At 42.5% G+C, this 15,248-nt stretch overlaps 1 protein-coding gene across 5 annotated transcripts in view; it reads left to right on the top strand.

Annotated features, from left to right (window-relative positions):
• MID1 (midline 1) overlaps positions 1-15,248 on the top strand; it is a 615,186-nt gene that overhangs the window by 559,453 nt on the left and 40,485 nt on the right. For all 5 annotated transcript variants that reach the window (XM_068533512.1, XM_068533511.1, XM_068533513.1 and 2 more), the window contains 2 exons: positions 4,725-4,873; positions 13,013-13,140. In XM_068533512.1, coding sequence (XP_068389613.1) covers positions 4,725-4,873; positions 13,013-13,140 — 277 coding nt within the window. The remainder of the gene's footprint in view (positions 1-4,724; positions 4,874-13,012; positions 13,141-15,248) is intronic.

The raw sequence follows: 15,248 nt of genomic DNA, 5'->3' as shown, positions 1-15,248 counted from the left end.
CAACAGATGAATAGATGAACGGTTTGTGGCACTTCCATACAATGCAGTACTATCCAGCAAGGAGTGAACTCTTGACACATGCAACAACATGAATCTCAATATAATTATTGTGAGTGAAAGAAGCCAGACAGAAAATAGTATATACTGCATGAGTATATTCATACAAAGTTCTAGAAATAACACTTTCTAATCATCTACAGTGACAGAAAACAAATCAGTGGACGCTTAGCGATGAGTGACAGAGGGGTGGGCGGGATGAATTACAAAGGGACAGGAGGAGAATGGGGGGGTGATATATATGTTCATTATCTTGAATGTGAGGACTGTTTAATGGGTTTACACATATTTGAAAACTAATCAGATTTGTACTTGAAATATGTGCAGTTTCTTACATATTAATTATATCTCAGTAAAGCTGTTTGCAAGACAAGTAAATTGTACATTTATACAATGGAACAGTCTTCAGAAATTAAAAGTAACGAACTAGGGTGATACGTATTCATATGGACAAATCACAAAAATAGAAGCAAGTTTTATGATGCTTCTTAGGGAATGAGAAATATTATATAAAGTTTGGTGAACTACAAAAAAATCCCATATAATGTTTAGGCATATATACATCAACATGCTTGGGAGTCATCAAGAGGGTGTTCTCCTCTGCAGAGGGACATGAATTAAATTAGGGAGGGATGCACAAAGGCTTCAATGCCATCGATAATATTTTACTTCCTTTTGAAAAATCAGACGCTAGTATAATGAAAACACTGAGATTTGCTAAAGCCGGTACTGTGTATGGGGAAAGTTGATCATATGACTTTAAAAACGGTCCGTATGTTTGAGATGTGTCACTTTTTTAAAGTGCACGTTTGCTCAGGGATCTAATCTCAGAAGGCAGTGTTACTTGGGAAAGATGAAGAGACGAAGGCCCCGTTCAGCTTTCCATTGAGTTACTACTTTGGTACACGACCGAGGACTGGTTCATCCCAGACCCGGGAATTCACAGTGACTAAGTCCCTGGCCAGGGCATTGGGTGTCAGAGATACGTTTTAAAGAAAAGAACATGGGTGCCGACACCCTGGAAATCAGAGGGGCTGGGCAGAGAGGGCAAGTATGGACTTGGTGCCCAGTCTGGGTGCCCAGGCTGGTGGTTGGGAAGTCTGAAGACACTCAATCCAGAGAAGGGCTAGTGACTTTGCCCTCATCTGTCTCTGGCGCCAGTCGCAATGCCATTCAATCCGGAGGAAACAAACGCACCGCAAATCCTCCAACTGGGGAGGTTGCCAATCAGACGATGTTACACATGAGCACATGCTGGTAATTCCTGCTCTCAGACCATTGCACCTTCTTTGAAATAAATAGCTCAGCAGCCTTTATACTTAGACTGATTGAAGAGTCTGAAGCTCTGAGACTCCCCGGGAGAGAACTGGCTTATTTCTTCAGTAATAGGGGATAAATTTCACGCCAACACAGGAAAAGCTGACAGCAAACTCCAGATTAAGCCAATTATGTGTCTTTGTTCAGACACATACCTATGGTAGAAGGCTGCAGCTAAAGAGAAAAAGGGTCCCTTCTCGTCACTGCTTTTATGTACTCTGAATCTCCAAAATGTAACATAATTACCCTGGACTACATGTCAGGGCTTCTGTATAGCCTGATAGAAACACTGAGGACAGTCCTTGTTGATTCAGATACTTGTTTTAATTGAGGACCAATGGTTTGGACCTAACAACTTTGGCATGGGAACCCTACGTATATACAAAAGCATTTAAAATACATTTAAAGAAAAATAAAGGGCCACTTTTAAAAAGCATTTGTAAGGTAAAATAAACAGCAAATAGATTGATTTAAATAGGCCTATGTCCCCAAAAGGAGGCAGAGTATTTCCATGATGAGTGTGGAGTGAATTCCACAAATAACAACGTGCCGTCGCACTTCCCAAAGGAAAAAAAGAACAGTGCCAACGTGGAAAAACTTTTAAGTAATATATTAAAAAAGTGTTTTCTAATGAAGAAATCCGTATATTGCTAAACACTCAGCGTCTGATTCTGAAGTGTGGTACCACATAGGACAGTGTTTCACAGAGTGTGTTCAAATGCAGGGCCATCTGACCAGAATCGTTTAAGTCAGCAAACTTTTTCTGTAAGGGGCCAGATAATGAATATTTTAGGTTTTGCCCTTCGGTCTCTATCGTAACAGGTCGCTGCTGCCCGACGGTGTAGTGTGAAAGCAGCCACAGATGATTCAGAAACAGATGCACGTGGCAGTGTGCCATTAAAACTTTATTTGCACAAACAGGTTGTGTACTGGATATGGTCCACAGACCATAGTTTGTGAACTAACTTAGAAAAGTTTTTCTTTTCTTTTTTCTTTTTACTGAAACCCACAGTAAAAAATACATATAACATCAAACCCAGCACTGACACACACAAACACACACATAAACAACACACACACACAGAGAAATAAGTTTTACAAAACTTATCTTGCCCTTTCTACCAGGAATGCTTTCTGCTACCTTCTTTTCTCCTCTCCTCTTTCATTTAGTTTTTTCAATGCTAATCCTGTCCATACGGACGATTCATCACCTGCAGATCAAAAAACATTCATTGCTTGTTAAAATGCAGATTCCTGCCACCCTGCCAATGACAACTCCTCACCTAGGATATGTGAGGGCCGGCCCAAACATCTACAGGTTTTCTTTAACAAAGGTCCCTAGCTGATTCTTGTGCACACCAGGTTTGAAAAGCTCCAATCTGGTGTATCAGATGGAATTGTACACCGAACTAAAATTAAAATTACGCCAACAGTTTTCTGTAAAAAAAAATTCCTATATTTTCAAAGGAGGCTCTCATTTTGGCTTGCTTCAACTTATGCATGATTTAGGGCTTTTTTTTTTTTTTTTTTTTTTTTTGCTTCTTCCTTTTCCTCTTATGTCGCTTTTAATTTCCAGTATCATGATAGAAATTTTTTAAAAAAGAAGAAAATGGAGTTCAAGCATTTTTCCATTTGTCGTCTGTGTGGTCACTATTATTAGGTATACCGAAAGGACGTGAAGTTATTCAAAAGGAATATTTGGTCCTTATTTTGTTGTTGCTGTTAGAACTGTATTAAATATCTTCAATTCTGCTATGTAATTGAAAGCATTCTTTATGTTATGTGACTAAATATTTCTTCCTCTGACAATTTCTTATGGATGCGTTCTAATATCTTGAATTGGACTCTGTGCCTTTCTTAGCTTTACCTCTGGATATAATGATGTTAGCAGCTGAATTCTATTTGGTGTAAAATAAGTGTTATTTTATTCAACTAATGAACACAGTTAATCTGCGGTGATGGTCACTATAATTATATACAATGAGGTAAATCTTTTACCGGGCTTAAGATAACATACTCTTTGCCCCAGAGTTTTGACACTTCATTTCTCTAAGCCTTTACTCTCAAGAATCTTTCTCACCCTTGCCTGCAGTCTTGTGGCTGATGCCTCACGATTCAGCATTCATTTCCTTTGTTTGCTGTAGTAGGACAGAGCTGAAATTGGACAGTCCTCAGAGGCCTTAAGTCCTGACATCTCCTTCCTTCCTTTTCTTCGATTAGACTTGCGCGGGGACGATAATGATGACTTGGAGAAAGGAGGAATTTCTTGGAGTTAGCAGGAATTCTGGAGGGAGCCTGAGCCAGCCTTGTCTGTAAAACAGATGAACTGGCCTCCTCCCTACCCTTTCACCCAGGGCTGTTTTCCGTTCCGGAATGATCATAAAGCCGGCCAAGACCTGTCCCAGGCTGTGTGCACCAGGGCACCAGGCGCACGGCAATTCCAATTAGCCGTCTCATTTGAACTTGGCTTCTGGCCAGAGGGCTTCATCTCTGAGCACATTGCAACCACCGGAGCGAATGGTCAAGTGGGTTACCGTGGACTTATCTTGGCCTGCCCCAGAGGTTATGGTCAATTACGTTTGAGGGTCGTTTGCAAGCAAGACGGAATCAGGAGTTGGAATGGAGGTTGGAACCAAACGTGCGTTTTTATCCCGACTGGGAAATGCTTATCAAAATAGTTTTAGTTATCAAGTAAGCACAAAGTGCCTGGAAATGACGTTCCCGGTGAGGGGAAATGGCCCAGCTGTGCTTTTTTTGGCTTTCTCTCATCTGTTCAACAGGAAAAATATTAATCAATGGAAAAAAATGCTCCCTTTCTGTTAATTTAACACATGAGTTTGAGATAGTGTGGGAAATAGTGATACCTAGTGTTTTTACATCGCGATTTTATTACATGGATGGCAAAGAACTTTTTAGAAAATGGTTTTGACTTAAGGCACACATTTGTACCTATGGAGGTGTTTTATTTTCTCAATGGCCCAGCTGAAAAATTGAACTAGAGAAAGTTTCAGGGTTCCCTACGATCTTACGGTAATTGTGTGAGGGAAGGGGTCTGGTGACCCTCTGTAACGCACACTGGGCAACACCTTTTTCCCCCATCAACAGGGAAGCAATTGGCAATTCAGGGTTTCCTCTTAAAACAAATTAGCAACACTTCTCCAAGGGGATAAAGAATAGCTAAGACAAGAGCGCCATAGCTGGGATTTCCGTCTTTCTCTGCCTCCTTTTTGAACGTTTACTGAAGGATGGCTCGCATACAATAAAACGCACACACCGGGAGGGTCCAGCCCGACACATTTTCACTAAGCGAGCCCACCCGTGTAACCATCTCCGTGCCTCTTTTGTTCAAGGTGATGAGGCTTCGCAAACTGGCTCAGCAGATTGCAAAGTGCAAACAGTGCATTGAGCGGTCGGCATCTCTCATCTCCCAAGCGGAACACTCTCTGAAGGAGAACGATCACGCGCGTTTCCTCCAGACCGCGAAGAATATCACTGAGAGGTGAGTGCGGGGGCTGCTGGGAAATTCTCGGCGCCTGGGCTCCCGTGTCTGGGGTGTGATTGGTTGGCCTTGCCCTGCCTTGCCTTTGTTTGCATTTTCAAGGCTGAGTACCACAGAGAATAGAGGCTTTGAGGTGCTTTGTTCCAGCTAAAGATGCTTCCCTTTGACGTGTCAAAGCCTTTTCAGTATCAACCTAGAGTTCAAGGCCTTTGAAACAAGAGTCCGCCAGTTAGAAAGAATAAAATCAGCCTGCTTTTAGTGGGGGAAGAAAGCTTATGATGGCACAAAACAGCATTTACTGTGACTCTCAGACCTGATCTTATCGTATACTTGATAACAAAGCATCAAAATGAAGACCAAAACATAAAAGGGAGTCTTTTCTTCCATCTCAGGGCTTATCTAGTTTTAAAAATCGCCCAGGTGTTATTCTCTGTTAGGCCTGTTTTTATTTGGTTGAGAAGCTTTGCCTCTCCTGAAAGGTCAAGGCCGACTCATGTGGGAGAGAAAGAAAGGACAAAACTGTCAGCTTCATACCTCCTTCTTTTAAAATATTCTTTATTCTATGGTAGGGGGACATAAAAATGACATGATTTGAATGGGCAGGTCAGCAGTGAAACCGACAGGGGTCAGTGTGCCTTCAGTACTCGTACTTGATGGGCATAAAATTACTCACCTTTCACGGATGCAAGCACCTATAGCAATTCTTGTGGAGCCCAGGAAAAGCACCTAACGCCACCTAAGTGACATCTCCAACCAATGCCAGTGGCCTTGACTCTTCATTCGTTCAAAGTTTCAGAGTCAACTGATCCTTTTCCAAAGCCATAATAGAAGACTATCCCTAGAAGACCGCCGGACAGCTCCTTCATGCTGGTCTATTATCCTAGAGCAGGAGTCTGCAAACTTTGCCTGTAAGGGACCAGAGAGTAAATATTTTCAGCTTTGCAGGTTATCAGGTCCCCATCACAACTACTCAACTCTGGGTAGGTCTCCAGCAGCCTAGCGTAGATGGAAATGAATGGGCGAGGGTATGTTCCAATAAGACCATTGACAAAAAACAGGCGGCAGGCCAGATTTGGCCCTCGGGTGGTACTTTGCCAACCTTTGGCCTAGGGCAAAAAATACCATCTTCTGACTTGAATTTCTTCGAGGAAGGAGAGAGAAAACTAATGCTTATGGAGGGCTTGCTTGTGTTGCACACTTGCTAATTCTCAAAATACCGCATAGAGGTAGGCAGTGGTATTTCCGTTTTCACTGTTCCTTCAATGGGAGGAGGGTAGAGTATCTTTACAACTCTGGTCGAGAATCCAACCGGCTTCTTTGTGTTACTTCTTCTATTTGAGAGAATTTCCTCTGAGACTGGTTAGATACTTATCTCTTCCAAAGCACGTGGATAACAGCTGGTTATCATACCTTTTATATCCTTAAAATGATCTCCTCCCTTCTCCAAGAGCGGCCAGCTTCTTTCCTCATGACTCGTAGGTTCCAAGTATTTAATTGTCTTCGCTGCTCTCAACTGCCTCCAGTTGCCTGAAATACTCACGCTAAAGGTAAAAACTGCAAACAGCGCTAATACTCCAGTGTACCCAGGACACTCTACTAGACAGCGTTTACACTTACGTCATTGTTTCCAACTGGGATCCAATAGTACTTTTCTCCAGCTATAAATTGTGAGATGTCCAGATGAAATGGCTAGTGTGAGCTGCATGTCTCAGCAATCCCTAAAAATCCGATCCAGTCTAACACGAATAAATTCTCACCTAGACGGGGGGAGAATGTGGCCCCATAACAGTCAAGAGAGAACTTAACTGGAAGTTAAGACCTGCATTTGAAGTCTAACACAAGCGCATGGATGCCCACATGTGATCTCCCTCAGACCCAGCAGGTCATACCTGGATCCATTCAGCGCTACCTCTCACAAGCCCATCTCATCAAGAACAGAAACATGACTGATTGCTCTTTCTACAAATGAGTTGTATCATATACTGTAGTCTCAAGCCTCACTAATATACAGTTCTTCGTGTGATTGTATGTACACTTTTCTAAAATGATGTTAAATTAGCAAAACTCTTCACTAAATCCAGGCATAAGTAAGTTGGCCCACTGCTTATGAGAAGTCTAACCTTCCATCAAGTTTGAATACGTGGTGCCTGTAAAATTTTGCTAGGAGCCCTTGTCCCTGTGTTTCTGCATCCTATCTCTTTCTGTCTCTATTTGTCAATCCTCTTGGTCAATTCCTGAGCCCTTTTCCCTTTCCAGCAATTAGAATATAGTAAAAAGGCACTGGGCTTGGACTTGGAATTTGGAATCCTGGGTTCAAATCCTAGAACTGTCACTTTTTGACTGTGGTTCTTTGGGTTTCTCCAAGAGCTATTTTTTTTTTTTTTTAAAAAAAAAAAACGTTTGTTTTTTTTTTTATTTATTTTTTGGCTGCGTTGGGTCTTAGTTTGCAGCACGCGGGATCTTTTTTTTTTTTTATAAATTTATTTATTTATATATTATTTATCTTTGGCTGCGTTGGGTCTTTTGTTGCCGCGAGCGGGGGCTGGTCTTCGTTGCGGTGCGCGGGCTTCTCGTTGCGGTGGCTTCTCTTGTTGTGGAGCATGGGCTCTAGGCATGCGGGCTTCAGTAGTTGTGGCGCGCAGCCTCAGTAGTTGTGGCTCACGGGCTCAGTAGTTGTGGCACACGGGCTTAGTTGCTCCGCAGCATGTGCGATCTTCCCTGACCAGGGCTTGAACCCCTGTCCCCTGCATTGGCAGGCGCATTCTTAACCACCATGCCACCAGGGAAGTCCCACGCAGGATCTTTCGTTGTGACGCATGGGCTCTTCATTGCAGCATGCAGGCTTCTCTCTAGTTGTGGCGCATGGGCTCCAGAGTGCGGGCTCTGTAGTTGTGGCGCGCAGGCTCAGTTGCCCCGCGGCATGTGGGATCTTAGTTCCCCGACTAGGGATTGAACCGGCGTCCCCTGCATTGCAAGATGGATTCTTAACCACTGGACCACCAGGGAAGTCCCCAAGAGCTATTTTTGACTTAGAAAACTGGACTCATACTAGCTACCTCTATCAGTAGTTGCGATAACATTGCTGGCGACTCCTATAAACAGGCCTTAAGTGTTGTAGATAGTCCATAATGTTTGTTGGATTTATGTTTTCATATTACTTAACATTCTTCTCTAGAACGTGACTTCATAGTTGTGTTTCCTGTTGTGTCTGCCTTGGGCTTTGGCGCCTGTGTATTTCTAAACCATCTTTATTCTTCTATTCAAGGGTGGAATGCCCAGAACAAGCTTTTAATCCTGCAGGCCTTCCTAAAGTGAGAGTTGGATGTGATTTTTCTGCATCGTTAAACCACTTAAAGTGGATATGTTCGCCCACAAGCTGAATCAGACCACAACAAGTTTTTCAATTCAGAAACATCAGAAAACCCCAAGTAGAGAGAGAGCCTCAAGTTTTACGTTGTAGGAGATGCATATGCTTTGGAATCAAGCGCTTGGCTCTGTGCTAATTGCTCAGGAGTAATTACGGGTAGCACTAGGGCTGCTCCCTAATACTTGTGAGTCTCATTTTGCTCATGTGCTCCCAGCGGGCAGGACCCCTAGCCATCTTGTTTTCACCATTGTGGCCCCAGCACATAGCAAACTGCCTGATCTGAATGAATGTGTGAACAAATCTATAAAACAGGGCCGATTATTCCTACCTAATATGGTTGCTGTAGGGATAAAATGAAATAATGTAGTAAAGATATTAGCTGAGTTCCTGTCTCAAGGTGAACTTCCAACAAATGCTAATTTCCTTCCTTCGCACTCACTAAATAGATGCAAATGGGTTGTACAACGTACTATATGCTCAAGCCTCGCTAATATATATAGTTCTTGGTGTGATTCAATGTGCACTTTTCTAAGATGATGTTAAATAAGCAAAACTCTTCACTCAGTCCAAGCATAAGGAAGTTGGTCTACTACTTATGAGACATCTAAAATTGAAATCATTTTTAGCAGCAAATTATCTGTATCAAGAGGATGATAAAAAGAAAGTTCCCTCTGAACAGTACCGTTTTTCAGAGTTCCTAGGAGGGACTCAGACTCCACTGGATGACTCCTCTGTCCCTCACTGCCACAGGCAATTCAAGGATCCAGCAGACTTCCCCAGAATACAAAACCGAGAACTCCAGTTATCAACGGGAGTGCATCTGATGAGTGATTTTTGAAATGTGTTCTACAGGGTGTTAATTGGTGTTAAAACAACAAGGTTCCAGGGTCAAATGCGTTTGGGAATTCCTGAGCTGACTAAAGTAAACCACGTTTTGTTACTGTGAGAACTCACCGGGTTTTAACCATGGTGACGTGCGTCGTAGCCCACCTGCCCAAGAGAGACCCATTTAAGTGCCATTGTCAGGCGGTCGGGCATGGGGGAATAATAAGCGGGAAGGGTAGAGCATCTTCCCCTGGTGTTGACTGTTTGGCAGAAATCTTGGAAGCACTCTAGCTCTAGACATGTCTTCCTTCCAGAAAACTGGCCCCACGTGGCTGCTAGCAACTGAGTGTCATGGAGATTAGGGGCATCGAAGTCAAAATAGAAAGGGGAAGTAACGTGCAGCCCACCCTATTAAGTGTCAAGGTAGGACACAATGCCCTTATTTGCTCCAGTATGTTAACAGCTTGACACACACACACCCACAAGCATGTGCACACATATTCACACACACACACACACACACACACACACACACACGACTCTAAAGCACAGAATTGAGAAAGTGGCATGTGCTGATGGCCCTGGTGGATTTTGGCAATTTATCTGAAAGGCCAAGAGATGGGCAACAAGGATTTGGGGAAGAAAAACATAGCCTAAAATGTTGAATTTGGCAGATCTCCGCTCGCCTGTCAGTCCAATTAAGAATTTGAAATTGTAGCCAAAGATAAATGTCTTTCCTTCTATCAGAAAAAATGTGTAGGTGTTAAAAGCTGCAGTCGTCTCCAAAGAGTCTTGCTGTCAGTCTTTGCCTCCCAGGCTTAGGAACTTTCAGCCTTTCTGTTCCCACTCTACGGAGTTCCCACCATCAAGATGTCAGGCATTGTCAACAGTGTCCCTTGACTAAAGCATGGTTTAGTTAATTGTTTGTGGACCACAGAACCAGGAGAAAGTTGGGAATGAAATCTATTTTGGATGAACCTGAACAGAAGCTTGTGCCACTGGACAGGGGAAGTACCAGCTTGAGATTTTCTGTTCACAGCATTCGAGATCTCCTAACCTGGTGAGCACAAGATCTATGCCACGCGGAAACAGCAGAGAAACACAATAGAAAGTTCGGTGCTTGTTTCATGATAGCTTGGTGCAGTTCTCCCTGTTGGACATCATGAAACAGAAATAACTGGGGTTTCACTTTGAAATTTTTATTCGAGGAGTTCAAATGGCACTGTAGCATTTCTTTGAACCTTTCTGCATTGATGCAAATATTTGGGGCTTGTCAGTAAATGACATATTTGAAGGGCTTAGTCAGTATTCGTTGAATATTTGGTGACTAATCCTGAGATCTCTGAGTTTGAAGGAGTTTTTGTGATTATCGGTCATAAGGAAAGCGTTTTTTTAAGTCCAGTCTGACCGTCTGTGAAAATTGCCTAGCAACCATCCCTTTATCCATCAGTCTGAATTAGCAGTTGGTTGTCATAATAATTAGTCCAATTCTCTTGGGTGCAATAGTTAGCTAATAAAATCACACAACTCTGCTCGTCACTGTTTCTTGGTGAAAGGATCAGGTGGTGAATTTAGATTCTCTACCCTCATTCAAACACTTGAAACTTTTCTTTCCAGAGTTTATTCCTCTTCAAGCTTTCATGTATGGATCTCAGTATCGTTCCAATTATTACTTTGTTGATTATCTTCTCTACTTCCCTCCCTATATAGCACTGAATGTGCACCAGAAGTACAATTACAGAAACTTTATCTCTAAGGATTTCGAGCATTTCATAGGTGTAACTTTTTTATTGAGGTGAAATTTGCATAACATAAAATTAACCATTTTAAAGTGACCAATTCATTGGCATTCAGTACATTCACAGTGTTGTACAATTCCTGCCTCTATCAAGTTCCGAATTATTTTCATCACCCCAAGAGAAAACCCCACACCCATTATGTAATCACTCTCCATCGTTCCCTCCCCCAGCCCCTGGCAACCACTGATTTACCTTCTGTCTCTATGGATTTGCCTATTCTGGACATTTCATACAAGTGCCTCATACAATATGCGGCCTTTTGTGTCTGGCTTCTTTCACTTATCATAATACTTTCAGGGTTCATCCATGTCATAGCATATATCAGTATTTCATTCCTTTTTATGGCTGAAAAATATGCCATTGTATAGATGTGCCCACAGATGTAATTTTTATAGCCAAGATATATTTCTTTATAAAATCCAAAACTTTAAGAGCCATTGAGAGATGCAAGAGGAGATCTGTCTTTTAGTGTAACCAGGTTGAAATGTTTCTAGATTAAATGGAAGAGTACAGACCTAGAATTCTCTCCCTGGCTGCTGCTGCCAGCTAGCTGTATGGTCTTGTATAAATGAGCATCAGTGCCCTTCTCATTAGAAAATAAGTAACTAGGTTATGGCTAAATCATTTAAAGGTTGTTTCTTTGCTCAAAAATTCCCAGTACCCTACACAGTATCCTACACATAGTAGGTCCTTGGTGGTGTTTATTGAACTTCCTGAAATACCAAAGTCAAGATTATGAGTCTAGCATAGTTTGATGTGCTCGGAAGTGGTTTACATCATCCCATAATTATCTTGTTCTTAGAAGAATCACTTGCATTGTTAATTAGTCAAAATGTTCTGCTATTAATAATAACTTTCCCAATCAACGTGAGAGTCCATTGCAGGAGACTGATACATACCAATAGCTTGCTTTATAGATTATAAACGAGAAGTCTAACTAACAACCTTAATGAAGAGGAGAAACGGTGGACCCATCGGGGGAATTTGTGAGAAAGCTCATGTATATTTTCCATGGCATCTGCTGGGAATATGGTGCAAGAACATGAAGACAAGGAGAATGAAAACGAGCCTGACAAAAACTCCTTTTTTAATGTTTATTTTTAGGGAGAGGCTAGTCATTGATTAAACTAATCCAATATCTGGAAACATTCTTTATTAATCTTCACTTTGCCTTTTATGCAGCTTGAAATTTGGGAGACTCTTCTTTGAAGTGGAGCAGGGTTGAGTCTGAAAGGAACAAACAGTTTCCCAGACAGATGTGTGAAGAAATGCCTGGAGCTATGTGCTTCTCGCTGGGGTTAGATGTGCGGGGGCCAGAGAGTTAAATATACAGCAATGTGAAATATGAATATTCTTTCGCCTCCACGGGGAATTTTTTTCCCGATAGTAAAAAGGAAGGGAGGAAGCCATTCCGCTGTTTTCCCAGTTCCTCTGCCTTCTCTCGTAGCTTGTACCCATTTGCACCGTGTTGCCTGTTGTGCCATTCCGAGATTTTTCTTAAGGCTCACGTGTAAAAAGAGCACTGGTTTTATTTTTTGACATTTTTTAAATTTATTTCTTTTAATTGAACTGTAGTTGATTTACAATGTGTTAATTTTTGCTGTACAGCAAAGTGATTCAGTTATATATACATTATTTTTTTAATATTCTTTTCCATTATGGTTTATCACAGGATATTGAATATAGTTCCCTGTGCTATACGGTAGGACCTTGTTGTTTATCCATCCTATATATAATAGCTTACATCAAAAACAGCACTATCTTGGACTCCCCTGGTGGCGCAGTGGTTAAGAATCCGCCTGCCAAGGCAGGGGACGCGGGTTCGAGCCCTGGTCCGGGAAGATCCCACATGCCGCGGAGCAACTAAGCCCGTGCGCCACAACTACTGAGCCTGTGCTCTGCAGCAAGAGGAGCCATCACAATGAGAAGCCCGCGCACTGCAACAAAGAGTAGCCCCCGCTTGCCGCAACTAGAGAAAACCCGCACGCAGCAATGAAGACCCAACACAGCCAAAAATAAATTAATTAATTTTAAAAAAACAGCACGATTTTTTAATGATATTTCTTCTTGTTTTATTTTTTCACTCTGATGCAGTGATGGTAAAAGCCAGCTTGACATTTCTAAAAAGTTGTTTTGTTTCAATTATAGAGTCTCCATGGCAACGGCATCATCCCAGGTGCTAATTCCTGAAATCAACCTCAACGACACATTTGACACCTTTGCCTTAGATTTTTCGCGAGAGAAGAAATTGCTAGAATGTCTGGATTACCTTACAGGTATTGTCTTTTGTGTTTTCTTTAATACTGGGTATGTTCAGTGATACAAACGTTGACACTTGATCAGTGTCCTAAAACCAGAGGCGTGGGCTTCTGATTTAGGAATGAAGTCTAATATTCCCGTAAAACATTTTTGGTATTCCTTTGGTTTTTTTTTTTTTTTTTTTTCAAGCAAAATAGTACAGTCCAAAACTAAACTGGGGACAGAGGCAAAAAGAGAATCTCGGTCATTGACAGCATACTTACCACCATTTCCTGCACTCTCGGCGTGTGGGTACCACACATGATACGTCTGTTGGCCATCAGAGAGGTGCATGAGCCCGCGTGGCTGTTTTCCATTTCATGTCAGCAAGGCAGATGACTCTCACAGTGCCTTGGCAGAGAAAAACTTAGCGGCTAACTCTAATGGGGTATCTACCCTGCTCTGGCTCTTTGTGTTTGTTTAATCTTCCCAACATCGAACCGAGGTAAAGTATTATAATCCTCATTTTGCAGACGACAGAGGTCATCCATCTTGCTGGAGGTCAGATGGCTAGGGAGAGGCAGAATTAGGATTTAGCTCAGGTCTGTACAGACTCCAAAGACCTCCATACTTTCTAGTAAAAGACTGAATTTCATCTTGGCAAAGGTCACCATGGCAGATGTCCCAAAAATCACACTTGTATTCCTGGTGCCATGTTTCAGTTCTGTGCTTTCTGATAGGCATTTTTTTGTGTGGCGGGGGGTGAGGTCAAGCTGAAAAAACAAAAGCAGCCATAATAAAAGGAATCTCTGGCTACTCCTATTCCTAACCATGCTTCCAAATTTTTCTTAGCCGTCGACCGCTTAAGGCAAGAACTGACCACATTCGCTCATAGACTGTGGACTGTTTAGATGACTTTATTTGTGTTATCCAAAGCCGCGGGTGCCGCGGGGACTTCAGAGAAGCTCCGCGTATACAGTGAAGCCAGCTGTGCCCTGAATTTAGGATGTGCCACCTTCAAGAGACCACATCCCTAACTTAGCGCGGCACCAGTGTCTCCACTCTCATTGTGTATGTGTGTTTGTGGGAGAGCAGTTGGGAAAGGGGAAGCAGGAGAGACGGAGCATTGGGTGATGTTTATTTTTACAGTCTGTGGCTAGAAAGCAAAGGATTTCTATGTTCAAGGAGCACTGTACCCAGATCAGTTTTTTTTTCTTTGCCTGGACCCGAGGTGCCGGTTTTATTTAGCCTTTGTGCATTTGCAAGGGAAGCGAGTCACCCCAGAAACATCTTCTTATCTTAGGTAATTCTTTCACACCATACCATGCCTATGAAGGAAGAAAGAAGTTGACTCAAAAAGCACGTCCAGTAAGAAACCAAACTCGATTTCAACTATTTATGAATGTAGCTTTTCACTCTGAGATTTACCTCAACTAACACTATGCCACAGAACTTTCTAGGATGATAGAAACACACTGCACTGTCCAGCAGGGTACCTGCTAGCCACGTGGGGCTGTGTTGAAAATCTGAAATGTGGTTAGTGAGTTTTTACTTTTGTCTCACTTTAATTAAAGTGAAATGTAAAGAGCCACACGGAGCTCGTGGCTACTGTGTTGGACCCTGCAGGTGAGCCTTTCTCGGGCTGAGCTGCTTTTTATGATGGCATCCTATTAAAAAGCTCCTGTTTTCCTATATCATTTGGGAATGAGTGTGGTCACAGCAACAGAAAATCCAGTTAGCAGTGACTAAACCCATCAGACAGTGTTCCTATCACAGAAACGGGAGGACAGAGGCTTCTGTTGCCGTCCAGGGCTGGGCAGCGGTTCAGTGACGACTTCGGACCCCAGGCTCTTCCTCTTTTTGTGCTCTGCCGTCTTCACTGTCTTGCCACGTGACTGTCTAACTGTTCCACCTCCAAGCGTTATGCCCAAGTTACCGACAAAAAGAGAGAGGGACAGATGGGAAATGATGACCAAAAGCTCTGTCAGCCAAGTCTGTTTATGAGGAAAACCAAAAGCTTGCTCAGAAGATCCATCTAGCAGACTTCCACTTGTGTCTTGTGGGCTAGATCCATGTCATAAGGTCACGCCCAAGGGCAGAGAAGACTGAAAAATGTTTGGCCGGGCACGTGGCCATTCTGCACAAA

Source organism: Eschrichtius robustus, chromosome X, assembly GCF_028021215.1.
Source record: "Eschrichtius robustus isolate mEscRob2 chromosome X, mEscRob2.pri, whole genome shotgun sequence".
NCBI classification, from domain to species: domain Eukaryota; kingdom Metazoa; phylum Chordata; class Mammalia; order Artiodactyla; family Eschrichtiidae; genus Eschrichtius; species Eschrichtius robustus.
Note: the sequence above shows the minus strand (reverse complement) of the source record. Positions and strands in the feature narration are given on the sequence as shown.